The 27,508-nt window shown below is 54.3% G+C and overlaps 1 protein-coding gene across 1 annotated transcript in view; it reads right to left on the bottom strand.

The window, feature by feature from the left end:
* Positions 1–2,723: 2,723 nt before the first annotated feature.
* LOC140368925 (aldehyde dehydrogenase family 3 member A2-like) overlaps positions 2,724–27,508 on the bottom strand; it is a 33,487-nt gene continuing 8,702 nt past the window's right edge. Inside the window, exons 8-11 of the mRNA XM_072456095.1 lie at positions 27,007–27,173; positions 26,678–26,777; positions 23,289–23,524; positions 2,724–2,829 (exon numbers count right to left, since the gene is read on the bottom strand). Of these exons, the coding sequence (XP_072312196.1) occupies positions 2,809–2,829; positions 23,289–23,524; positions 26,678–26,777; positions 27,007–27,173 (524 nt within the window). The 3' untranslated portion in view covers positions 2,724–2,808. The remainder of the gene's footprint in view (positions 2,830–23,288; positions 23,525–26,677; positions 26,778–27,006; positions 27,174–27,508) is intronic.

A 27,508-nucleotide genomic window follows, 5' to 3' on the forward strand; every position in this document is an offset into this window, starting at 1 on the left:
AGTCCTGGTTTAGTCCTGGTCTAGACCTGGTCTAGTCCTGGTTTAGTCCTGGTCTAGACCTGGTTTAGTCCTGGTTTAGTCCCGGTTTAGTCCTGGTTTAATCCCGGTTTAGTCCTGGTTTAGTCCTGGTTTAGTCCTAGTTTAGACCTGGTTTAGTCCTGGTTTAGTCCTAGTTTAGACCTGGTTTAGTCCTGGTTTAGTCCTAGTTTAGACCTGGTTTAGTCCTGGTTTAGTCCTGGTTCAGTCCTGGTTTATTCCTGGTTTAGTCCTGGTTTAGTCCTGGTTTAGTCCCGGTTTAGTCCTGGTTCAGCCCTGGTTTAGACCTGGTTTAGTCCTGGTCCCACAGTAAATAAAAGCCATGACAAACTTACCATTTTCACTCATTCTGGGCTAAATTAAACCCAAAGTCCAGGTTTAGTCCTGGTTTTGTTCTGGTTTAGTCCTGGTTTAATTCTTGCTTAGTTCGAGTTTAGTTCTGGTTCTGCTTGGCTGGAGATACAGTTCCATCTGTGTGGGACTCACATTCTACAGTGGCACATTTATAACTCAGATAAAAGCCTGACCCTGACCTTTGACTCTTGTAGTAGTGAACTATAATAACAGTATCAGAGGTAGTTTGTAGTTAAAGTATTAGTAGTCGTTAGTATTAGTTCTTGTTAGTATTAGTACTCGTTAGTATTAGTAGTCATTAGTATTAGTACTCGTTAGTATTAGTAGTCGTTAGTATTAGTAGTCGTTAGTATTAGTAGTCGTTAGTATTAGTAGTCGTTAGTATTAGTAGTCGTTAGTATTAGTACTCATTACTGAGTTGTTACTCAGTGTTAGCGTTAGCCTCAAACATCACAAACGATGAGAAAACAGGTCAGGAGGGTCCAGTGGACTTGTCACTCCAGACTGAGCTATTTCAGGTCGTTAGCAGCTGGCTAATGCTAGTGGCTATGCTAATAAATGTTAGCCTACTGCTTAGCTTATAAGATTTGAGGGCGTGTCCGGTGCAGAGGGCGTGTCCCATGCAGAGGGCGTGTCGGATGGTGAGAGCGTGTCGGGTGCAGAGGGCGTGTCGGGTCCAGAGGGCGTGTCCGGTCCAGAGGGTGTGTCCGGTCCAGAGGGCGTGTCGGGTGCAGAGGGCGTGTCCGGTCTAGAGGGCGTGTCCGGTGCAGAGGGCGTGTCCCATGCAGAGGGCGTGTCGGATGGTGAGAGCGTGTCGGGTGCAGAGTGCGTGTCGGGTCCAGAGGGCGTGTCGGGTGCAGAGGGCGTGTCCGGTCCAGAGGGCGTGTCGGGTGCAGAGGGCGTGTCCGGTCCAGAGGGTGTGTCCGTTCCAGAGGGCGTGTCGGGTGCAGAGGGCGTGTCCGGTGCAGAGGGCGTGTCCGGTCCAGAGGGCGTGTCCGGTGCAGAGGGCGTGTCCGGTGCAGATGGCGTGTCCCGTGCAGAGGGCGTGTCGGGTGCAGAGGGCGTGTCCGGTGCAGAGGGCGTGTCTGGTCCAGAGGGCGTGTCCGGGGCAGAGGGCGTGTCCGGTGCAGCGGGCGTGTCCGGTGCAGAGGGCGTGTCCGGTGCAGAGGGCGTGTCCCATGCAGAGGGCGTGTCCGGTGCAGAGGGCGTGTCTGGTCCAGAGGGCGTGTCCGGGGCAGAGGGCGTGTCCGGTGCAGCGGGCGTGTCCGGTGCAGAGGGCGTGTCCGGTGCAGAGGGCGTGTCCGGTGCAGAGGTCGTGTCGGATGCTGAGAGCGTGTCCGGTGCAGAGGGCGTGTCCTGTGCAGAGGGTGTGTCCCGTGCAGAGGGCGTGTCCCGTGCAGAGGGCGTGTCCCATGCAGAGGGCGTGTCCGGTGCAGAGGTCGTGTCGGATGCTGAGAGCGTGTCCGGTGCAGAGGGCGTGTCCTGTGCAGAGGGCGTGTCCCGTGCAGAGGGCGTGTCCCGTGCAGAGGGTGTGTCCCGTGCAGAGGGTGTGTCCCGTGCAGAGGGCGTGTCCTGTGCAGAGGGCGTGTCCCGTGCAGAGGGCGTGTCCCGTGCAGAGGGTGTGTCCCGTGCAGAGGGCGTGTCCCGTGCAGAGGGCGTGTCTGATGCTCACGTCGGATGAATTCTGGTGATATTTGACTCTTGAGTCTTCAGGTCGGGCTGTGGCTCTGACCAATCACAGAAGTCAAAAGGACGAACCCAAACAAACACGGCGACGCCCACACAGGTGCTTTGGCCTGAGCAGATTTACTGACTTTTATTTATTTTGTTTAACACATTCCACTTCCTGTCGTGACGATTTGACCAATCAGATTCAAACATTCAGGTTCAAACATTCGTCATGACATCATACTTAAGAAAAGTTACATGATGCACCTTTAAGTTCCTCGATTTACTTTATAGTATTTAAATAGATGCAGTTCTCAGTTCTAGTGATGCAAAAATACTACAAAAAGTTCCATTCATTCAGTATTTATTTGTTCTTTTCTACATTTACATCGTCAGTCGCCACAAACACATCACAATGACATAATAATGTTTTAAAATATTAAATGTAAACGGCAGCGCTAACGCTAACGCTAACGGTCCAGCGAAAGTCGTGATGTTTCCATTGGAAAAAACAAACTCCATGATACAATTGTTTGTCTCTGCAATAAACGTGAATGGAAAGAGTCATAAACAGATTATAACAATAACTGATAACGAGTGGCACAAACTGAAGCGTGTGAAATGAACTCGAGCTTTTAAAGGAAACACTGCGGCGTAAAGAGAATAAAGTGTTAAAAATCACATGGTCAAACCGTCTCAAACAATAAAAACAGTTTAAAATGTGCAAGAGTTTGATCAGGAGAAGGTTCTTCAGGATCTGAGCAGGAACCTCTGAAACACACAGAACATGTGGTTTAAAGGTGTTCCATGAGCCCCCTACAGTCCATGAGCCCCCTACAGTCCATGAGCCCCCTACAGTCCATGAGCCCCCTACAGTCAATGAGCCCCCTACAGTCAATGAGCCCCCTACAGTCCATGAGCCCCCCTACAGTCCATGAGCCCCCTACAGTCCATGAGCCCCCTACAGTCCATGAGCCCCCTACAGTCAATGAGCCCCCTACAGTCCATGAGCCCCCCTACAGTCCATGAGCCCCCTACAGTCCATGAGCCCCCTACAGTCCATGAGCCCCCTACAGTCAATGAGCCCCCTACAGTCCATGAGCCCCCTACAGTCCATGAGCCCCCTACAGTCCATGAGTCCCCTACAGTCCATGAGCCCCCTACAGTCCATGAGCCCCCTACAGTCCATGAGTCCCCTACAGTCCATGAGCCCCCTACAGTCCATGAGTCCCCTACAGTCCATGAGCCCCCTACAGTCCATGAGCCCCCTACAGTCCATGAGCCCCCTACAGTCCATGAGCCCCCTACAGTCCATGAGCCCCCTACAGTCCATGAGTCCCCTACAGTCCATGAGCCCCCTACAGTCCATGAGCCCCCTACAGTCCATGAGCCCCCTACAGTCCATGAGCCCCCTACAGTCAATGAGTCCCCTACAGTCAATGACCCCCCTACAGTCCATGAGCACCCTACAGTCCATGAGCCCCCTACAGTCCATGAGCCCCCTAGAGTCAATGAGTCCCCTACAGTCAATGACCCCCCTACAGTCCATGAGCCCCCTACAGTCAATGAGCCCCCCTACAGTCCATGAGCCCCCTACAGTCCATGAGCCCCCTACAGTCAATGACCCCCCTACAGTCCATGAGCCCCCTACAGTCAATGAGCCCCCCTACAGTCCATGAGCCCCCTACAGTCCATGAGCCCCCTACAGTCAATGACCCCCCTACAGTCCATGAGCCCCCTACAGTCAATGAGCCCCCCTACAGTCCATGAGCCCCCCTACAGTCAATGAGCCCCCTACAGTCAATGAGCCCCCCTACAGTCCATGCGCCCCCTACAGTCCATGAACCCCCTACAGTCCATGAGCCCCCTACAGTCAATGATCCCCCTACAGTCAATGAGCCCCCCTACAGTCCATGAGCCCCCTACAGTCAATGAGCCCCCTACAGTCAATGAGCCCCCCTACAGTCCATGAGCCCCCTACAGTCAATGAGCCCCCCTACAGTCAATGAGCCCCCTACAGTCTATGAGAACCCTACAGTCCATGAGACCCCTACAGTCCATGAGTCCCCTGCAGTCCATGAGTCCCCTACAGTCCATGAGTCCCCTGCAGTCCATGAGCCCCCCTACAGTCCATGAGCCCCCTACAGTCAATGAGCCCCCCTACAGTCCATGAGCCCCCCTACAGTCAATGAGCCCCCTACAGTCAATGAGCCCCCCTACAGTCCATGCGCCCCCTACAGTCCATGAACCCCCTACAGTCCATGAGCCCCCTACAGTCAATGATCCCCCTACAGTCAATGAGCCCCCCTACAGTCCATGAGCCCCCTACAGTCAATGAGCCCCCTACAGTCAATGAGCCCCCCTACAGTCCATGAGCCCCCTACAGTCAATGAGCCCCCCTACAGTCAATGAGCCCCCTACAGTCTATGAGAACCCTACAGTCCATGAGACCCCTACAGTCCATGAGTCCCCTGCAGTCCATGAGTCCCCTACAGTCCATGAGTCCCCTGCAGTCCATGAGCCCCCCTACAGTCCATGAGCCCCCTACAGTCCATGAGCCCCCTACAGTCCATGAGCCCCCTACAGTCCATGAGCCCCCCTACAGTTCATGAGCCCCCTAGAGTCAATGAGCCCCCTAGAGTCAATGAGCCCCCTACAGTCCATGAGCCCCCCTACAGTCCATGAGCCCCCTACAGTCAATAAGCCCCCTACAGTCAATGAGCCCCCTACAGTCAATGAGTCCCCTACAGTCCAGGAGCCCCCTAGTGTCAATGAGTCCCCTTCAGTCCATGAACCCCCTACAGTCAATGAGCCCCCTTACAGTCCATGAGCCCCCTACAGTCAATGAGCCCCCCTACAGTCCATGAGCCCCCCTACTGTTCATGAGCCCCCTACAGTCAATGAGCCCCATACAGTCAATGAGCCCCCTACAGTCCATGAGCCCCCTACAGTCCATGAGCCCCCTAGTCAATGAGACCCCTACAGTCAATGAGCCCCCCTACAGTCAATGAGCCCCCTACAGTCCATGAGCCCCCTACAGTCAATGAGCCCCCCTACAGTCAATGAGCCCCCTACAGTCAATGAGCCCCCTACAGTCCATGAGCCCCCTAGTCAATGAGACCCCTACAGTCAATGAGCCCCCCTACAGTCAATGAGCCCCCTACAGTCAATGAGCCCCCTACAGTCAATGAGCCCCCTACAGTCCATGAGCCCCCTACAGTCAATGAGCCCCCTACAGTCAATGAGTCCCCTACAGTCCAAGAGCCCCCTACAGTCAATGAGCCCCCTACAGTCAATGAGCCCCCTACAGTCAATGAGCCCCCTACAGTCAATGAGCCCCCTACAGTCCATGAGCCCCCTACAGTCAATGAGCCCCCTACAGTCAATGAGTCCCCTACAGTCCAAGAGCCCCCTACAGTCAATGAGCCCCCTACAGTCAATGAGCCCCCTACAGTCCATGAGCCCCCTACAGTCCATGAGCCCCCTACAGTCCATGAGCCCCCTACAGTCAATGAGCCCCCCTACAGTCCATGAGCCCCCCTACAGTCCATGAGCCCCCCTACAGTCCATGAGCCCCCTACAGTCAATGAGACCCCTACAGTCAATGAGCCCCCCTACAGTCCATGAGCCCCCTACAGTCAATGAGCCCCCCTACAGTCCATGAGCCCCCTACAGTCCATGAGCCCCCTACAGTCAATGAGCCCCCCTACAGTCCATGAGCCCCCCTACAGTCAATGAGCCCCCCTACAGTCAATGAGCCCCCTACAGTCCATGAGCCCCCTACAGTCCATGGGCCCCCTACAGTCAATGAGCCCCCCTACAGTCCATTAGACCCCTACAGTCCATGAGTCCCCTACAGTCCATGAGTCCCCTACAGTCCATGAGCCCCCTACAGTCCATGAGCCCCCTACAGTCAATGAGTCCCCTTCAGTCCATGAGCCCCCTACAGTCAATGAGCCCCCCTACAGTCCATGAGCCCCCCTACAGTCAATGAGCCCCCCTACAGTCCATGAGCCCCCCTACAGTTCATGAGCCCCCTAGAGTCAATGAGCCCCCTACAGTCAATGAGCCCCCTACAGTCCATGAGCCCCCCTACAGTCCATGAGCCCCCTACAGTCAATGATCCCCCTACAGTCAATGAGCCCCCTACAGTCAATGAGTCCCCTACAGTCCATGAGCCCCCCTACAGTCCATGAGCCCCCTACAGTCCATGAGCCCCCTACAGTCAATGAGTCCTCTTCAGTCCATGAGCCCCCTACAGTCAATGAGCCCCCCTACAGTCCATGAGCCCCCTACAGTCAATGAACCCCCCTACAGTCCATGAGCCCCCCTACTGTTAATGAGCCCCCTACAGTCAATGAGCCCCATACAGTCAATGAGCCCCCTACAGTCCATGAGCCCCCTACAGTCCATGAGCCCCCTAGTCAATGAGACCCCTACAGTCAATGAGCCCCCCTACAGTCAATGAGCCCCCTACAGTCAATGAGCCCCCCTACAGTCAATGAGCCCCCTACAGTCCATGAGCCCCCTACAGTCCATGAGCCCCCTACAGTCCATGAGACCCCTACAGTCAATGAGCCCCCCTACAGTCAATGAGCCCCCTACAGTCCATGAGCCCCCTACAGTCAATGAGCCCCCCTACAGTCCATGAGCCCCCTACAGTCAATAAGCCCCCTACAGTCAATGAGCCCCCTACAGTCAATGAGTCCCCTACAGTCCATGAGCCCCCTACAGTCAATGAGTCCCCTTCAGTCCATGAGCCCCCTACAGTCAATGAGCCCCCCTACAGTCCATGAGCCCCCTACAGTCAATGAGCCCCCCTACAGTCCATGAGCCCCCCTACTGTTCATGAGCCCCCTACAGTCAATGAGCCCCATACAGTCAATGAGCCCCCTACAGTCCATGAGCCCCCTACAGTCCATGAGCCCCCTAGTCAATGAGACCCCTACAGTCAATGAGCCCCCCTACAGTCAATGAGCCCCCTACAGTCCATGAGCCCCCTACAGTCAATGAGCCCCCCTACAATCAATGAGCCCCCTACAGTCAATGAGCCCCCTACAGTCCATGAGCCCCCTAGTCAATGAGACCCCTACAGTCAATGAGCCCCCCTACAGTCCATGAGCCCCCTACAGTCAATGAGCCCCCCTACAGTCAATGAGCCCCCCTACAGTCAATGAGCCCCCTACAGTCAATGAGCCCCCTACATTCAATGAGCCCCCTACAGTCCATGAGCCCCCTACAGTCAATGAGCCCCCTACAGTCAATGAGTCCCCTACAGTCCAAGAGCCCCCTACAGTCAATGAGCCCCCTACAGTCAATGAGCCCCCTACAGTCCATGAGCCCCCTACAGTCCATGAGTCCCCTACAGTCAATGAGCCCCCCTACAGTCCATGAGCCCCCCTACAGTCCATGAGCCCCCTACAGTCAATGAGCCCCCCTACAGTCCATGAGCCCCCTACAGTCAATGAGCCCCCCTACAGTCCATGAGCCCCCCTACAGTCAATGAGCCCCCCTACAGTCAATGAGCCCCCTACAGTCCATGAGCCCCCTACAGTCCATGGGCCCCCTACAGTCAATGAGCCCCCCTACAGTCCATTAGACCCCTACAGTCCATGAGTCCCCTACAGTCCATGAGTCCCCTACAGTCCATGAGCCCCCTACAGTCCATGAGCCCCCTACAGTCAATGAGTCCCCTTCAGTCCATGAGCCCCCTACAGTCAATGAGCCCCCCTACAGTCCATGAGCCCCCCTACAGTCAATGAGCCCCCCTACAGTCCATGAGCCCCCCTACAGTTCATGAGCCCCCTAGAGTCAATGAGCCCCCTACAGTCAATGAGCCCCCTACAGTCCATGAGCCCCCCTACAGTCCATGAGCCCCCTACAGTCAATGATCCCCCTACAGTCAATGAGCCCCCTACAGTCAATGAGTCCCCTACAGTCCATGAGCCCCCCTACAGTCCATGAGCCCCCTACAGTCCATGAGCCCCCTACAGTCAATGAGTCCTCTTCAGTCCATGAGCCCCCTACAGTCAATGAGCCCCCCTACAGTCCATGAGCCCCCTACAGTCAATGAACCCCCCTACAGTCCATGAGCCCCCCTACTGTTCATGAGCCCCCTACAGTCAATGAGCCCCATACAGTCAATGAGCCCCCTACAGTCCATGAGCCCCCTACAGTCCATGAGCCCCCTAGTCAATGAGACCCCTACAGTCAATGAGCCCCCCTACAGTCAATGAGCCCCCTACAGTCAATGAGCCCCCTACAGTCAATGAGCCCCCCTACAGTCAATGAGCCCCCTACAGTCCATGAGCCCCCTACAGTCCATGAGACCCCTACAGTCAATGAGCCCCCCTACAGTCAATGAGCCCCCTACAGTCCATGAGCCCCCTACAGTCAATGAGCCCCCCTACAGTCCATGAGCCCCCTACAGTAAATGAGACCCCTACAGTCAGTGAGCCCCCTACAGTCAATGAGCCCCCTACAGTCAATGAGCCCCCTACAGTCTATGAGCCCCCTACAGTCAATGAGCCCCCTACAGTCAATGAGTCCCCTACAGTCCATGAGCCCCCTACAGACCATGAGCCCCCTACAGTCAATTAGCCCCCTACAGTCCATGAGCCCCCTACAGTCAATGAGCCCCCCTACAGTCCATGAGCCCCCTACAGTCAATGAGACCCCTACAGTCAATGAGCCCCCTACAGTCAATGAGCCCCCTACAGTCAATGAGCCCCCTACAGTCCATGAGCCCCCTACAGTCAATGAGCCCCCTACAGTCCATGAGCCCCCTACAGTCAATGAGCCCCCTACAGTCAATGAGCCCCCTACCGTCAATGAGTCTCCTACAGTCCATGAGCCCCCTACAGTCAATGTGCCCCCTACAGTCAATGAGCCCCCTACAGTCCATGAGCCCCCTACAGTCCATGAGCCCCCCTACAGTCCATGAGCCCCCTACAGTCCATGAGCCCCCTACAGTCAATGAGTCCCCTTCAGTCCATGAGCCCCCTACAGTCAATGAGCCCCCCTACAGTCCATGAGCCCCCTACAGTCAATGAGCCCCCCTACAGTCCATGAGCCCCCCTACTGTTCATGAGCCCCCAACCGTCAATGAGCCCCATACAGTCAATGAGCCCCCTACAGTCCATGAGCCCCCTACAGTCGATGAGCCCCCTAGTCAATGAGACCCCTACAGTCAATGAGCCCCCCTACAGTCAATGAGCCCCCTACAGTCCATGAGCCCCCTACAGTCAATGAGCCTCCCTACAGTCAATGAGCCCCCTACAGTCAATGAGCCCCCTACAGTCAATGAGCCCCCTACAGTCCATGAGACCCCTACAGTCCATGAGACCCCTACAGTCAATGAGCCCCCCTACAGTCAATGAGCCCCCCTACAGTCAATGAGCCCCCCTACAGTCCATGAGCCCCCTACAGTCAATGAGTCCCCTACAGTCCAAGAGCCCCCTACAGTCAATGAGCCCCCTACAGTCAATGAGCCCCCTACAGTCAATGAGCCCCCTACAGTCCATGAGCCCCCTACAGTCCATGAGCCCCCTACAGTCAATGAGTCCCCTACAGTCCAAGAGCCCCCTACAGTCAATGAGCCCCCTACAGTCCATGAGCCCCCCTACAGTCCATGAGCCCCCCTACAGTCCATGAGCCCCCTACAGTCAATGAGCCCCCTACAGTCCATGAGCCCCCTACAGTCAATGAGCCCCCTACAGTCAATGAGTCCCCTACAATCCAAGAGCCCCCTACAGTCAATGAGCCCCCTACAGTCAATGAGCCCCCCTACAGTCCATGAGCCCCCCTACAGTCCATGAGCCCCCTACAGTCAATGAGCCCCCCTACAGTCCATGAGCCCCCTACAGTCAATGAGCCCCCTACAGTCAATGAGACCCCTACAGTCCATGAGCCCCCTACAGTCAATGAGCCCCCTACAGTCAATGAGCCCCCCTACAGTCCATGAGCCCCCCTACAGTCAATGAGCCCCCCTACAGTCAATGAGCCCCCTACAGTCCATGAGCCCCCTACAGTCCATGAGCCCCCCTACAGTCCATGAGACCCCTACAGTCCATGAGACCCCTACAGTCCATGAGTCCCCTACAGTCCATGAGTCCCCTGCAGTCCATGAGCCCCCCTACAGTCCATGAGCCCCCTACAGTCCATGAGCCCCCTACAGTCAATGAGTCCCCTTCAGTCCATGAGCCCCCTACAGTCAATGAGCCCCCCTACAGTCCATGAGCCCCCTACAGTCAATGAGCCCCCCTACAGTCCATGAGCCCCCTAGAGTCAATGAGCCCCCTACAGTCAATGAGCCCCTTACAGTCCATGAGCCCCCCTACAGTCCATGAGCCCCCTACAGTCAATGAGCCCCCTACAGTCAATGAGCCCCCTACAGTCAATGAGTCCCCTACAGTCCATGAGCCCCCCTACAGTCCATGAGCCCCCTACAGTCCATGAGCCCCCTACAGTCAATGAGCCCCCCTACAGTCCATGAGCCCCCTACAGTCAATGAGCCCCCCTACAGTCCATGAGCCCCCCTACTGTTCATGAGCCCCCTACAGTCAATGAGCCCCATACAGTCAATGAGCCCCCTACAGTCCATGAGCCCCCTACAGTCCATGAGCCCCCTGGTCAATGAGACCCCTACAGTCAATGAGCCCCCTACAGTCAATGAGCCCCCTACAGTCCATGAGCCCCCTACAGTCAATGAGCCCCCCTACAGTCAATGAGCCCCCCTACAGTCCATGAGCCCCCTACAGTCAATGAGCCCCCCTACAGTCCATGAGCCCCCTACAGTCAATGAGCCCCCCTACAGTCCATGAGCCCCCCTACTGTTCATGAGCCCCCTACAGTCAATGAGCCCCATACAGTCAATGAGCCCCCTACAGTCCATGAGCCCCCTACAGTCCATGAGCCCCCTGGTCAATGAGACCCCTACAGTCAATGAGCCCCCCTACAGTCAATGAGCCCCCTACAGTCCATGAGCCCCCTACAGTCAATGAGCCCCCCTACAGTCAATGAGCCCCCCTACAGTCAATGAGCCCCCTACAGTCAATGAGCCCCCTACAGTCCATGAGCCCCCTACAGTCCATGAGCCCCCTAGTCAATGAGAACCCTACAGTCAATGAGCCCCCCTACAGTCAATGAGCCCCCTACAGTCCATGAGCCCCCTACAGTCAATGAGCCCCTTTACAGTCAATGAGCCCCCTACAGTCAATGAGCCCCCTACAGTCCATGAGCCCCCTACAGTCCATGAGCCCCCTACAGTCAATGAGTCCCCTACAGTCAATGAGTCCCCTACAGTCCAAGAGCCCCCTAGAGTCAATGAGCCCCCTACAGTCAATGAGCCCCCTACAGTCCATGAGTCCCCTACAGTCAATGAGCCCCCCACAGTCAATGAGCCCCCCTACAGTCCATGAGCCCCCTACAGTCAATGAGCCCCCCTACAGTCCATGAGCCCCCTACAGTCAATGAGACCCCTACAGTCAATGAGCCCCCCTACAGTCCATGAGCCCCCTACAGTCAATGAGCCCCCCTACAGTCCATGAGCCCCCTACAGTCAATGAGCCCCCCTACAGTCCATGAGCCCCTCTACAGTCAATGAGCCCCCCTACAGTCAATGAGCCCCCTACAGTCCATGAGACCCCTACAGTCCATGAGACCCCTACAGTCAATGAGCCCCCCTACAGTCCATTAGACCCCTACAGTCCATGAGTCCCCTACAGTCCATGAGTCCCCTACAGTCCATGAGCCCCCTACAGTCCATGAGCCCCCTACAGTCAATGAGTCCCCTTCAGTCCATGAGCCCCCTACAGTCAATGAGCCCCCTACAGTCAATGAGCCCCCTACAGTCCATGAGCCCCCTACAGTCCATGAGCCCCCTACAGTCAATGAGTCCCCTACAGTCAATGAGTCCCCTACAGTCCAAGAGCCCCCTACAGTCAATGAGCCCCCTACAGTCAATGAGCCCCCTACAGTCCATGAGTCCCCTACAGTCAATGAGCCCCCCACAGTCAATGAGCCCCCCTACAGTCAATGAGCCCCCCTACAGTCCATTAGACCCCTACAGTCCATGAGTCCCCTACAGTCCATGAGTCCCCTACAGTCCATGAGCCCCCTACAGTCCATGAGCCCCCTACAGTCAATGAGCCCCCTTCAGTCCATGAGCCCCCTACAGTCAATGAGCCCCCTACAGTCAATGAGCCCCCTACAGTCAATGAGCCCCCTACAGTCCATGAGCCCCCTACAGTCCATGAGCCCCCTACAGTCAATGAGTCCCCTACAGTCAATGAGTCCCCTACAGTCCAAGAGCCCCCTACAGTCAATGAGCCCCCTACAGTCAATGAGCCCCCTACAGTCCATGAGTCCCCTACAGTCAATGAGCCCCCCACAGTCAATGAGCCCCCTACAGTCAATGAGCCCCCTACAGTCCATGAGCCCCCTACAGTCAATGAGCCCCTTTACAGTCAATGAGCCCCCTACAGTCAATGAGCCCCCTACAGTCCATGAGCCCCCTACAGTCAATGAGTCCCCTACAGTCAATGAGTCCCCTACAGTCCAAGAGCCCCCTACAGTCAATGAGCCCCCTACAGTCAATGAGCCCCCTACAGTCCATGAGTCCCCTACAGTCAATGAGCCCCCCACAGTCAATGAGCCCCCCTACAGTCCATGAGCCCCCTACAGTCAATGAGCCCCCCTACAGTCCATGAGCCCCCTACAGTCAATGAGACCCCTACAGTCAATGAGCCCCCCTACAGTCCATGAGCCCCCTACAGTCAATGAGCCCCCCTACAGTCCATGAGCCCCCTACAGTCAATGAGCCCCCCTACAGTCCATGAGCCCCTCTACAGTCAATGAGCCCCCCTACAGTCAATGAGCCCCCTACAGTCCATGAGACCCCTACAGTCCATGAGACCCCTAGTCAATGAGCCCCCCTACAGTCCATGAGACCCCTAGTCAATGAGCCCCCCTACAGTCCATTAGACCCCTTCAGTCCATGAGCCCCCTACAGTCAATGAGCCCCCCTACAGTCCATGAGCCCCCTACAGTCAATGAGCCCCCCTACAGTCCATGAGCCCCCCTACTGTTCATGAGCCCCCAACCGTCAATGAGCCCCATACAGTCAATGAGCCCCCTACAGTCCATGAGCCCCCTACAGTCGATGAGCCCCCTAGTCAATGAGACCCCTACAGTCAATGAGCCCCCCTACAGTCAATGAGCCCCCTACAGTCCATGAGCCCCCTACAGTCAATGAGCCTCCCTACAGTCAATGAGCCCCCTACAGTCAATGAGCCCCCTACAGTCAATGAGCCCCCTACAGTCCATGAGACCCCTACAGTCAATGAGCCCCCCTACAGTCAATGAGCCCCCCTACAGTCAATGAGCCCCCCTACAGTCCATGAGCCCCCTACAGTCAATGAGTCCCCTACAGTCCAAGAGCCCCCTACAGTCAATGAGCCCCCTACAGTCAATGAGCCCCCTACAGTCAATGAGCCCCCTACAGTCCATGAGCCCCCTACAGTCCATGAGCCCCCTACAGTCAATGAGTCCCCTACAGTCCAAGAGCCCCCTACAGTCAATGAGCCCCCTACAGTCCATGAGCCCCCCTACAGTCCATGAGCCCCCCTACAGTCCATGAGCCCCCTACAGTCAATGAGCCCCCTACAGTCCATGAGCCCCCTACAGTCAATGAGCCCCCTACAGTCAATGAGTCCCCTACAATCCAAGAGCCCCCTACAGTCAATGAGCCCCCTACAGTCAATGAGCCCCCCTACAGTCCATGAGCCCCCCTACAGTCCATGAGCCCCCTACAGTCAATGAGCCCCCCTACAGTCCATGAGCCCCCTACAGTCAATGAGCCCCCTACAGTCAATGAGACCCCTACAGTCCATGAGCCCCCTACAGTCCATGAGCCCCCTACAGTCCATGAGCCCCCCTACAGTCCATGAGACCCCTACAGTCCATGAGACCCCTACAGTCCATGAGACCCCTACAGTCCATGAGTCCCCTACAGTCCATGAGTCCCCTGCAGTCCATGAGCCCCCCTACAGTCCATGAGCCCCCTACAGTCCATGAGCCCCCTACAGTCAATGAGTCCCCTTCAGTCCATGAGCCCCCTACAGTCAATGAGCCCCCCTACAGTCCATGAGCCCCCTACAGTCAATGAGCCCCCCTACAGTCCATGAGCCCCCTAGAGTCAATGAGCCCCCTACAGTCAATGAGCCCCTTACAGTCCATGAGCCCCCCTACAGTCCATGAGCCCCCTACAGTCAATGAGCCCCCTACAGTCAATGAGCCCCCTACAGTCAATGAGTCCCCTACAGTCCATGAGCCCCCCTACAGTCCATGAGCCCCCTACAGTCCATGAGCACCCTACAGTCAATGAGCCCCCCTACAGTCCATGAGCCCCCTACAGTCAATGAGCCCCCCCTACAGTCCATGAGCCCCCCTACTGTTCATGAGCCCCCTACAGTCAATGAGCCCCATACAGTCAATGAGCCCCCTACAGTCCATGAGCCCCCTACAGTCCATGAGCCCCCTGGTCAATGAGACCCCTACAGTCAATGAGCCCCCCTACAGTCAATGAGCCCCCTACAGTCCATGAGCCCCCTACAGTCAATGAGCCCCCCTACAGTCAATGAGCCCCCCTACAGTCCATGAGCCCCCTACAGTCAATGAGCCCCCCTACAGTCCATGAGCCCCCTACAGTCAATGAGCCCCCCTACAGTCCATGAGCCCCCCTACTGTTCATGAGCCCCCTACAGTCAATGAGCCCCATACAGTCAATGAGCCCCCTACAGTCCATGAGCCCCCTACAGTCCATGAGCCCCCTGGTCAATGAGACCCCTACAGTCAATGAGCCCCCCTACAGTCAATGAGCCCCCTACAGTCCATGAGCCCCCTACAGTCAATGAGCCCCCCTACAGTCAATGAGCCCCCCTACAGTCAATGAGCCCCCTACAGTCAATGAGCCCCCTACAGTCCATGAGCCCCCTACAGTCCATGAGCCCCCTAGTCAATGAGAACCCTACAGTCAATGAGCCCCCCTACAGTCAATGAGCCCCCTACAGTCCATGAGCCCCCTACAGTCAATGAGCCCCTTTACAGTCAATGAGCCCCCTACAGTCAATGAGCCCCCTACAGTCCATGAGCCCCCTACAGTCCATGAGCCCCCTACAGTCAATGAGTCCCCTACAGTCAATGAGTCCCCTACAGTCCAAGAGCCCCCTACAGTCAATGAGCCCCCTACAGTCAATGAGCCCCCTACAGTCCATGAGTCCCCTACAGTCAATGAGCCCCCCACAGTCAATGAGCCCCCCTACAGTCCATGAGCCCCCTACAGTCAATGAGCCCCCCTACAGTCCATGAGCCCCCTACAGTCAATGAGACCCCTACAGTCAATGAGCCCCCCTACAGTCCATGAGCCCCCTACAGTCAATGAGCCCCCCTACAGTCCATGAGCCCCCTACAGTCAATGAGCCCCCCTACAGTCCATGAGCCCCTCTACAGTCAATGAGCCCCCCTACAGTCAATGAGCCCCCTACAGTCCATGAGACCCCTACAGTCCATGAGACCCCTACAGTCAATGAGCCCCCCTACAGTCCATTAGACCCCTACAGTCCATGAGTCCCCTACAGTCCATGAGTCCCCTACAGTCCATGAGCCCCCTACAGTCCATGAGCCCCCTACAGTCAATGAGTCCCCTTCAGTCCATGAGCCCCCTACAGTCAATGAGCCCCCTACAGTCAATGAGCCCCCTACAGTCCATGAGCCCCCTACAGTCCATGAGCCCCCTACAGTCAATGAGTCCCCTACAGTCAATGAGTCCCCTACAGTCCAAGAGCCCCCTACAGTCAATGAGCCCCCTACAGTCAATGAGCCCCCTACAGTCCATGAGTCCCCTACAGTCAATGAGCCCCCCACAGTCAATGAGCCCCCCTACAGTCAATGAGCCCCCCTACAGTCCATTAGACCCCTACAGTCCATGAGTCCCCTACAGTCCATGAGTCCCCTACAGTCCATGAGCCCCCTACAGTCCATGAGCCCCCTACAGTCAATGAGCCCCCTTCAGTCCATGAGCCCCCTACAGTCAATGAGCCCCCTACAGTCAATGAGCCCCCTACAGTCAATGAGCCCCCTACAGTCCATGAGCCCCCTACAGTCCATGAGCCCCCTACAGTCAATGAGTCCCCTACAGTCAATGAGTCCCCTACAGTCCAAGAGCCCCCTACAGTCAATGAGCCCCCTACAGTCAATGAGCCCCCTACAGTCCATGAGTCCCCTACAGTCAATGAGCCCCCCACAGTCAATGAGCCCCCTACAGTCAATGAGCCCCCTACAGTCCATGAGCCCCCTACAGTCAATGAGCCCCTTTACAGTCAATGAGCCCCCTACAGTCCATGAGCCCCCTACAGTCAATGAGTCCCCTACAGTCAATGAGTCCCCTACAGTCCAAGAGCCCCCTACAGTCAATGAGCCCCCTACAGTCAATGAGCCCCCTACAGTCCATGAGTCCCCTACAGTCAATGAGCCCCCCACAGTCAATGAGCCCCCCTACAGTCCATGAGCCCCCTACAGTCAATGAGCCCCCCTACAGTCCATGAGCCCCCTACAGTCAATGAGACCCCTACAGTCAATGAGCCCCCCTACAGTCCATGAGCCCCCTACAGTCAATGAGCCCCCCTACAGTCCATGAGCCCCCTACAGTCAATGAGCCCCCCTACAGTCCATGAGCCCCTCTACAGTCAATGAGCCCCCCTACAGTCAATGAGCCCCCTACAGTCCATGAGACCCCTACAGTCCATGAGACCCCTAGTCAATGAGCCCCCCTACAGTCCATTAGACCCCTACAGTCCATGAGTCCCCTACAGTCCATGAGTCCCCTACAGTCCATGAGCCCCCTACAGTCCATGAGCCCCCTACAGTCAATGAGTCCCCTTCAGTCCATGAGCCCCCTACAGTCAATGAGCCCCCTACAGTCAATGAGCCCCCTACAGTCCATGAGCCCCCTACAGTCCATGAGCCCCCTACAGTCAATGAGTCCCCTACAGTCAATGAGTCCCCTACAGTCCAAGAGCCCCCTACAGTCAATGAGCCCCCTACAGTCAATGAGCCCCCTACAGTCCATGAGTCCCCTACAGTCAATGAGCCCCCCACAGTCAATGAGCCCCCCTACAGTCCATGAGCCCCCTACAGTCAATGAGCCCCCTACAGTCCATGAGCCCCCTACAGTCAATGAGACCCCTACAGTCAATGAGCCCCCCTACAGTCCATGAGCCCCCTACAGTCAATGAGCCCCCCTACAGTCCATGAGCCCCCTACAGTCAATGAGCCCCCCTACAGTCCATGAGCCCCTCTACAGTCAATGAGCCCCCCTACAGTCAATGAGCCCCCTACAGTCCATGAGACCCCTACAGTCCATGAGACCCCTACAGTCCATGAGACCCCTACAGTCAATGAGCCCCCCTACAGTCCATTAGACCCCTACAGTCCATGAGTCCCCTACAGTCCATGAGTCCCCTACAGTCCATGAGCCCCCTACAGTCCATGAGCCACCTACAGTCAATGAGTCCCCTTCAGTCCATGAGCCCCCTACAGTCAATGAGCCCCCCTACAGTCCATGAGCCCCTCTACAGTCAATGAGCCCCCCTACAGTCCATGAGACCCCTACAGTCCATGAGACCCCTACAGTCAATGAGCCCCCGTACAGTCCATTAGACCCCTACAGTCCATGAGTCCCCTACAGTCCATGAGTCCCCTACAGTCCATGAGCCCCCTACAGTCCATGAGCCCCCTACAGTCAATGAGTCCCCTTCAGTCCATGAGCCCCCTACAGTCAATGAGCCCCCCTACAGTCCATGAGCCCCCCTACAGTCAATGAGCCCCCCTACAGTCCATGAGCCCCCCTACAGTTCATGAGCCCCCTAGAGTCAATGAGCCCCCTACAGTCAATGAGCCCCCTACAGTCCATGAGCCCCCCTACAGTCCATGAGCCCCCTACAGTCAATGAGCCCCCTACAGTCAATGAGCCCCCTACAGTCAATGAGTCCCCTACAGTCCTTGAGCCCCCCTACAGTCCATGAGCCCCCTACAGTCCATGAGCCCCCTACAATCAATGAGTCCCCTTCAGTCCATGAGCCCCCTACAGTCAATGAGCCCCCCTACAGTCCATGAGCCCCCTACAGTCAATGAACCCCCCTACAGTCCATGAGCCCCCCTACTGTTCATGAGCCCCCTACAGTCAATGAGCCCCCTACAGTCCATGAGCCCCCTACAGTCCATGAGCCCCCTAGTCAATGAGACCCCTACAGTCAATGAGCCCCCCTACAGTCAATGAGCCCCCTACAGTCAATGAGCCCCCTACAGTCAATGAGCCCCCCTACAGTCAATGAGCCCCCTACAGTCAATGAGCCCCCTACAGTCCATGAGCCCCCTAGTCAATGAGACCCCTACAGTCAATGAGCCCCCCTACAGTCAATGAGCCCCCTACAGTCCATGAGCCCCCTACAGTCAATGAGCCCCCCTACAGTCCATGAGCCCCCTACAGTAAATGAGACCCCTACAGTCCATGAGCCCCCTACAGTCAATGAGCCCCCTACAGTCAATGAGCCCCCTACAGTCCATGAGCCCCCTACAGTCAATGAGTCCCCTACAGTCCATGAGCCCCCTACAGTCCATGAGCCCCCTACAGTCAATGAGCCCCCTACAGTCCATGAGCCCCCTACAGTCAATGAGCCCCCCTACAGTCCATGAGCCCCCTACAGTCAATGAGACCCCTACAGTCAATGAGCCCCCTACAGTCAATGAGCCCCCTACAGTCCATGAGCCCCCTACAGTCAATGAGCCCCCTACAGTCCATGAGCCCCCTACAGTCAATGAGCCCCCTACAGTCAATGAGCCCCCTACAGTCAATGAGTCCCCTACAGTCCATGAGCCCCCTACAGTCAATGTGCCCCCTACAGTCAATGAGCCCCCTACAGTCCATGAGCCCCCTACAGTCCATGAGCCCCCTACAGTCAATGAGTCCCCTTCAGTCCATGAGCCCCCTACAGTCAATGAGCCCCCCTACAGTCCATGAGCCCCCTACAGTCAATGAGCCCCCCTACAGTCCATGAGCCCCCCTACTGTTCATGAGCCCCCTACAGTCAATGAGCCCCATACAGTCAATGAGCCCCCTACAGTCCATGAGCCCCCTACAGTCGATGAGCCCCCTAGTCAATGAGACCCCTACAGTCAATGAGCCCCCCTACAGTCAATGAGCCCCCTACAGTCCATGAGCCCCCTACAGTCAATGAGCCCCCCTACAGTCAATGAGCCCCCTACAGTCAATGAGCCCCCTACAGTCCATGAGACCCCTACAGTCCATGAGACCCCTACAGTCAATGAGCCCCCCTACAGTCAATGAGCCCCCCTACAGTCAATGAGCCCCCCTACAGTCCATGAGCCCCCTACAGTCAATGAGACCCCTACAGTCAATGAGCCCCCTACAGTCAATGAGCCCCCTACAGTCAATGAGCCCCCCTACAGTCCATGAGCCCACCTACTGTTCATGAGCCCCCTACAGTCAATGAGCCCCATACAGTCAATGAGCCCCCTACAGTCCATGAGCCCCCTACAGTCGATGAGCCCCCTAGTCAATGAGACCCCTACAGTCAATGAGCCCCCCTACAGTCAATGAGCCCCCTACAGTCCATGAGCCCCCTACAGTCAATGAGCCCCCCTACAGTCAATGAGCCCCCTACAGTCAATGAGCCCCCTACAGTCCATGAGACCCCTACAGTCCATGAGACCCCTACAGTCAATGAGCCCCCCTACAGTCAATGAGCCCCCCTACAGTCCATGAGCCCCCTACAGTCAATGAGACCCCTACAGTCAATGAGCCCCCTACAGTCAATGAGCCCCCTACAGTCCATGAGCCCCCTACAGTCAATGAGCCCCCTACAGTCAATGAGTCCCCTACAGTCCAAGAGCCCCCTACAGTCCAAGAGCCCCCTACAGTCAATGAGCCCCCTACAGTCCATGAGCCCCCCTACAGTCCATGAGCCCCCCTACAGTCCATGAGCCCCCTACAGTCAATGAGCCCCCTACAGTCAATGAGCCCCCTACAGTCAATGAGTCCCCTACAGTCCAAGAGCCCCCTACAGTCAATGAGCCCCCTACAGTCAATGAGCCCCCCTACAGTCCATGAGCCCCCCTACAGTCCATGAGCCCCCTACAGTCAATGAGCCCCCCTACAGTCCATGAGCCCCCTACAGTCAATGAGCCCCCTACAGTCAATGAGACCCCTACAGTCCATGAGCCCCCTACAGTCCATGAGCCCCCTACAGTCAATGAGCCCCCCTACAGTCCATGAGCCCCCCTACAGTCAATGAGCCCCCCTACAGTCAATGAGCCCCCTACAGTCCATGAGCCCCCTACAGTCCATGAGCCCCCTACAGTCAATGAGCCCCCCTACAGTCCATGAGACCCCTACAGTCCATGAGACCCCTACAGTCCATGAGCCCCCCTACAGTCCATGAGACCCCTACAGTCCATGAGTCCCCTACAGTCCATGAGTCCCCTACAGTCCATGAGCCCCCCTACAGTCCATGAGCCCCCTACAGTCCATGAGCCCCCTACAGTCAATGAGTCCCCTTCAGTCCATGAGCCCCCTACAGTCAATGAGCCCCCCTACAGTCCATGAGCCCCCCTACAGTCCATGAGCCCCCCTACAGTTCATGAGCCCCCTAGAGTCAATGAGCCCCCTACAGTCAATGAGCCCCCTACAGTCAATGAGCCCCCCTACAGTCCATGAGACCCCTACAGTCCATGAGACCCCTACAGTCCATGAGCCCCCCTACAGTCCATGAGACCCCTACAGTCCATGAGTCCCCTACAGTCCATGAGTCCCCTACAGTCCATGAGCCCCCCTACAGTCCATGAGCCCCCTACAGTCCATGAGCCCCCTACAGTCAATGAGTCCCCTTCAGTCCATGAGCCCCCTACAGTCAATGAGCCTCCCTACAGTCCATGAGCCCCCCTACAGTCCATGAGCCCCCCTACAGTTCATGAGCCCCCTAGAGTCAATGAGCCCCCTACAGTCAATGAGCCCCCTACAGTCCATGAGCCCCCCTACAGTCCATGAGCCCCCTACAGTCAATGAGTCCCCTACAGTCCATGAGCCCCCCTACAGTCCATGAGCCCCCTACAGTCCATGAGCCCACTACAGTCAATGAGTCCCCTTCAGTCCATGAGCCCCCTACAGTCCATGAGCCCCCTACAGTCAATGAGTCCCCTTCAGTCCATGAGCCCCCTACAGTCCATGAGCCCCCTACAGTCAATGTGCCCCCTACAGTCAATGAGCCCCCTACAGTCCATGAGCCCCCTACAGTCCATGAGCCCCCCTACAGTCCATGAGCCCCCTACAGTCCAACCAGAACATGTCACTCAAAACACACGAGTGATACGACTAAAATGTTAAATCTCCATTTTCCTCTCTTGAAACGACAGAACTTATACTTATACTTTGGTCAATATTTATAAATCAAATGTTTTAATATTTTCCACTGATGAGCCACGTTTCCACTGGTTCACTTTGTCCAGTCCTAAAGTCTGTCTCTGTCTTAAGTCTCTGGTCTGGGCCGTGTCTTGGATCCAAAGTGGCCCCTGAGAGGTTCTGGCTCCCAAAGCGCTCTGGCTCTTGGGCTCCAGGTGGACTTTAGCTCAGGGGGAGGAGCTTCACAGCACAGCCAGATGATTGGACGAGAGAGAGAACGCAGACTCCAAAACAAGAGGCAAAAAGCAGAGAAACACTAAAGAATCATTTGTCTCCAAAACTCTGACTTGATCTCGTGCTAAAGCGCCGTGTTTCCACTGATGCTAACGACTACGTGGAGCCTTAGCAACGCAAAGCTAGCAAAGCACGTTAGCGACACAAAGCTAGCAAAGCACGTTAGCGACACAAAGCTAGCAAAGCACGTTTTAGAGTACAGTATCAGTATATAATATTAGAGTTTTAGAGTATCAATTTATAATATCTAACGCTCTAATATGAGTCGTTTCTTGGGCGTTTATTCTATGAGCCTGAAGTCTTGGCTCCTCCCCCACCTCGGCTCACGTTTATCGGGCCGATCGGCGGCCCGCGGGTCCTCACGGGCCCTCGCACCGGCCCGTGACACCACGTTCACTGTCAGCGTCCACTCGGTTGCCGTGGTGTCATCGCGTCTCACTGTCCACAAAAGGTGAGCCGGGACAATGGTTTCGCTTGTGGGCCGGTGGCGGGGCAGCGGGGCATGCTGGGTAACGGCGAAGGGGCTCGCGCAGCAGAATGGGCCGCATTGTGGGGCCGTGACAGGGCCTTTTGTCTGCGCTGAGGTGGGACGGCGGTGGGAGCGGAGCCTGGAGACGTGAAAGCGGTCACTGTGCAGAGCGGTCAGATGTTTCCTGACCGTCGCACACACGGTCACTGACCTTTGAGTTTCAGCTCGTGACTCGGTGATTTACCAACAACAATCAACACATGACACATGAATAATGTTTGTTTCTTTACTTTATATTTTAATAAGTATCATATTTGACCAGCTGTGAGTGGTCAGCGCTGGACAGAGTTTAACGAGACCATTGTCCAGTTTCTGCTTTTCAGGATTTAAAAACATCAAATATTTGTTCTGTGCCATTTGAATATTTGTGTTTTTTAGTCCTGGTTTAGTCCTGGTTTAGTCTTGGTTTAGTCTTGGTTTAGTCTTGGTTTAGTCTTGGTTTAGTCCAGGTTTAGTCCAGGTTTAGTCCAGGTTTAGTCCTGGTTTAGTCCTGGTTTAGTCCTGGTTTAGTCTTGGTTTAGTCCTGGTTTAGTCTTGGTTTAGTCTTGGTTTAGTCTTGGTTTAGTCTTGGTTTAGTCTTGGTTTAGTCCTGGTTTAGTCCTGGTTTAGTCCTGGTCTAGACCTGGTTTAGTCTTGGTTTAGTCTTGGTTTAGTCCTGGTTTAGTCCTGGTTTAGATCGTATTTTCCGGAGTACAAGTCGCACCAGCCAAAAAGAAAAAAACACATATAAGTCGCGCCGGAGTATAAGTATATAAGTATAAGTATAAGTTGCACACCGGCCAAAACTATGAAAAAAGGTCCCGAAAATATGGTAATAAAAACAGGTTTCACATAATATGTTTTCTTGTGTATATTCACATATGGGCTGCAGGGGGCGCTCTACTGTACTGTTCCACGTGAAGCACGGTGGCGCCCGTGTGTGTGTGTGTTTACCCGCAGGACGAATGCCGCCAGCCCCGCCATGAGGCCGAGCATCGTGAGGCGCCGGACCCTCCTCAGGCTGACCTGCAGCAGGAGCAGCCGCGCCCAGCCCACCTTCCTGAGCGTGTGCGGCGGGTAGCGCACGCCGTTCACAGGCTCCAGGTGCAGGCTCTTGATGAGGCAGCTGCGCATGTGACTGAGGCGCTCGAACGTGTGCTTGCCTTTGTAGCAGCCCATCCCACTGTGACCTGCGGGGGGCGGGGCACAACCGGGTCAGAACGCCGGGTCAAAGCGCATCAAAGTGCCTCTTCACTCGAGATAAACAGTTTTAAGCTAAAAGTCAGACACATTTGATCACAGAAAAGCACATTTACCGTATGTTCTGGACTATAAGTCGCACCTTTTTTCATAGTTTTGGCCGAGGTGCGACTTATACTTATATTTATACTTATATACTTATACTCCAGAGCGACTTATACGTGATATTATTTGTCATTTTCACACTTGCAACTGCATTTCATACTCCATTTCTTCTCTATTACCGTATTTTCCGGAGTATAAGACGCACCAGCCAAAAAATGCATAATAGAGAAGAAAAATATATAAGTCTATATAAGTATGTAAGTATCAATATAAGTATAAGTTGCACCCCGGCCAAAACTATGAAAAAAGGTGCGTATTATAGTCCGGTATATATATATATATATATATATATATATATATATATATATATTTTTTTTTTTTTTTTTTTTTTTTTTTTTTTTACTTCCTACGGGTGCACGGTGGCAAAGGCGGTTAGCGCTCTTGCCTCCCAAGAAGGAGATCATGGGTTCGATTCCCAGACCAACATCACATGATCTCTCTGGGTGGAGTCTGCATGTTCTCCCCGTGTTACCGTGGGTTCTCCGGCTTCCTCCCACCGTCCAAAGACATGCATGTGTTAGGTAAAAATTGGTAAGTCTAAATTGGCCCTAGTGAATGAATGTGAGAGTGAACTGTCTGTAATGTTTATATGTCTCTGTGTTGGCCCTGTGACGAGTTGGCCACTGTCCAGGATGTACCCCGCCTAAGGCCCGAAGTCACTGGGATAGTGTGGTGTAAAAATGTAATGTCTTTGCCTGATGGCACAGAACTTAGGTCAGCATATGTTTAACATCTGGGTCACACTTATTATGACTCTGTCTGCAGACATCCCTGGGTAAACAGACTGACAGCTGCAGATCCAAGGATGTCTCGCATGCGGTAGAACATTGAGTGTGTTTCTCTGCAATATGTTTAGACTGGTTTTGTGCATACGTGGCACCTGTTGTGCCTTAACAAGCTGAACTCAATGTTTGCTCTGGTCAGATCAGGGAGGGACAGAACGGCAAATGTCAGGGAGAGCTTTTTTGGCTGTGCACGGCTAAAATAAAGAACCACTTTTGAACAAGACAACTTGGTTATATTTTGCCTCATTTTCTCTGTCATTTGTTATAGAATAGTTTCCGCAACAATTGGCTCCAGTCACCCGCGACCCCGAAAGGGAACAAGCGGTAGAAAATGGATGGATGGATTTTACTTCCTGTTTCTACTTGATGACATCACACTAGGAAACTACTCATCTCATGTCACACAATGACATGTCTCACAATTGTATTTTTTGACGAATAAAAACATCTGAATTATTATTTTGTTGAATTAATGTGTAGAGTCAAAAAAGTACTTTATTTTGGTGTAAATCATGCATAAACCGTCCCTGCTGTGATGTCACTTCCTGTTTGTGTAAATCATGCATAAACCGTCCCTGCTGTGATGTCACTTCCTGTTTGTGTAAATCATGCATAAACCGTCCCTGCTGTGATGTCACTTCCTGTTTGTGTAAATCATGCATAAACCGTCCATGCTGTGATGTCACTTCCTGTTTGTGTAAATAATGCATAAACCGTCCCTGCTGTGATGTCACTTCCTGTTTGTGTAAATAATGCATAAACCGTCCCTGCTGTGATGTCACTTCCTGTTTGTGTAACTCATGCATAAACCATCCCTGCTGTGATGTCACTTCCTGTTTGTGTAAATCATGCATAAACCGTCCCTGCTGTGATGTCACTTCCTGTCATTTTCTACAGATGTTTTAACTTTTCGCCACAAAAGAAAGATGTTTTAACTTTTCGGACCTGCAGTGTGGGGGCGCCCCAGGGCACTGTCCTCGCGCCCTTTCTCTTCACCCTTTACACTGCAGACTTCAGACTTCAGACACGGACAGCTGTGTCCTGCAGAAGTTCTCTGACGACTCTGCCATCATCAGACTCATCACGGACGACGATGACGCGGAGTACAGAGGACTGGAGCAGGACTTTGTGGACTGGTGTCAGCGGAACCACCTCCTCATCAACGCGGGGAAGACCAAGGAGATGGTGGTGGACTTCCGCAGACCCCACCCCACTGCCCCCTCACCAGTGAACATCCAGGGACGGGACATTGAGAGAGTTGAAATGCCTGATTCTGAGGCATTAATGAGTACCTGGGTGTTCATCTGAATCACAAACTGGACTGGACTCATAACACAGACGCACTGTACAGGAAGAGCCAGAGTCGGCTCTACCTCCTGAGGAGACTCCGGTCTTTTGGAGTGACAGGGCCACTCCTGAAGACCTTCTACGACTCTGTGGTGGCATCAGCTCCTGTACGGTGTGGCCTGCTGGAGCAGCAGCATCACAGAGAGGGAGAGGAGGAAGCTGGACAGAGTCATCAAGAAGTCCAGCTCCGTCCTGGGCTGTGCTCTGGACTCGGTGCAGGAGGTGGGGGACAGGAGGGTCCTGGCTAGATTCACATCTATGCTGGACCATGAGTGTCGCCCCCTGCAGGACACTCTGTCCGCGCTGGAGAGCAGCTTCAATGACAGACTGATCCACCCTCGCTGTGTGAAGGAAAGGTTTCACAGGTCTTTCCTTCCTGCTGCTGTCAGACTTTATAACAAACACTGTTAGTCCTGAACACTCGCAATACTGACCTAACCATGTGCAATTCCGTCATATGTGCAATTACTGTCGTGATTCATGTGCAATTACTGTGAAATCCATGTGTAATCCATGTGTAATCCATGTGCCATCGTGACACATATTCATGTGCAATTACTGTCGTGATTACATGCAATGGTATTTATGTATTTATTTATTTGTCTATGGGAGTTTTTATTTATTTATAGGAGATCTTCTACTGAAAGTGTTTTTCAGACTTCCTATAAGTGATCTGTTCTTCTGTATCTACCTCTGTATCTACCTGCGTTGCACCAATGAAATTTCCCCATGTGGGACAATAAAGGAATATCTTATCTTATCTTAAATGTGACTCGTTTGGTGTGAAACTATCATTTATATTAAAACGGGCACAAAAACACTAAATAACATGGAAAAGCGTCTCACCGACTCCTCCGAAGGGCAGAGCGGACACGGTGAAGTGGACCAGGCAGTCGTTGGCCAGCAGAGCTCCACTGGACGTCTCCGAGATCATCTTCTGAATGACCTGAGCACCACGAACACCACGAACGTTAAAAACACGACAAACGTTAAAAACACGACAAACGTTAAAAACACGACCCTCAAGTCTGAAGAGGTTAGCATGTTTTACAAAAATAGCACCGCAGACGGCACGAGAGAGTGCGGTTATCTTAATACCTGGCGGGGGCCCAACGAAGCATGGCGGGCCCCCATGCCAAAAACCCTCAGCGAGAACACTGGGAAGTGAGGCGCACCTTCTTGTCCTGGGTGAAGACGTAGATGACCAGCGGCTTCTCTCGCTCCGTGATGAACTGAACAGCCTCGTCCAGTCCGCTCACGGGGACGATGGGCAGGACCGGACCAAAGATCTCCTCCTTCATGATCGTTGAGTCTCCGGACACGTCCTTCAGCACGGTGGGACCTGGACACAGACGTTTACATGAGGCTCAGCAGTAAAACGCTACAGTATCAGAGTAAATGCATCGCGGAAACACAGGAAGGAACAGATTTAAAAAACAAACGTTACAAAAGTGTGGATTTCATTACCGTATTTTCCGGACTATAAGTCGCACTAGCCAAAACATGCTGAGAAGAAAAAAACATAAATAAGTCGCACTGGAGGATGAAATGTGGTTGCAAGTGTGAAAATAACAAATAATATCACATAAGTCGCTCCGGAGTATAAGTATAAGTATAAATATAAGTATAAGTCGCACCCCGGCCAAAACTATAAAAAAAGGTGCAACTTATAGTCCG

This window comes from Eucyclogobius newberryi, unplaced genomic scaffold (genome assembly GCF_026437365.1).
Source record: "Eucyclogobius newberryi isolate DKJ021-1_F unplaced genomic scaffold, fEucNew1.0.hap1 SCAF_10, whole genome shotgun sequence".
NCBI lineage: Eukaryota > Metazoa > Chordata > Actinopteri > Gobiiformes > Gobiidae > Eucyclogobius > Eucyclogobius newberryi.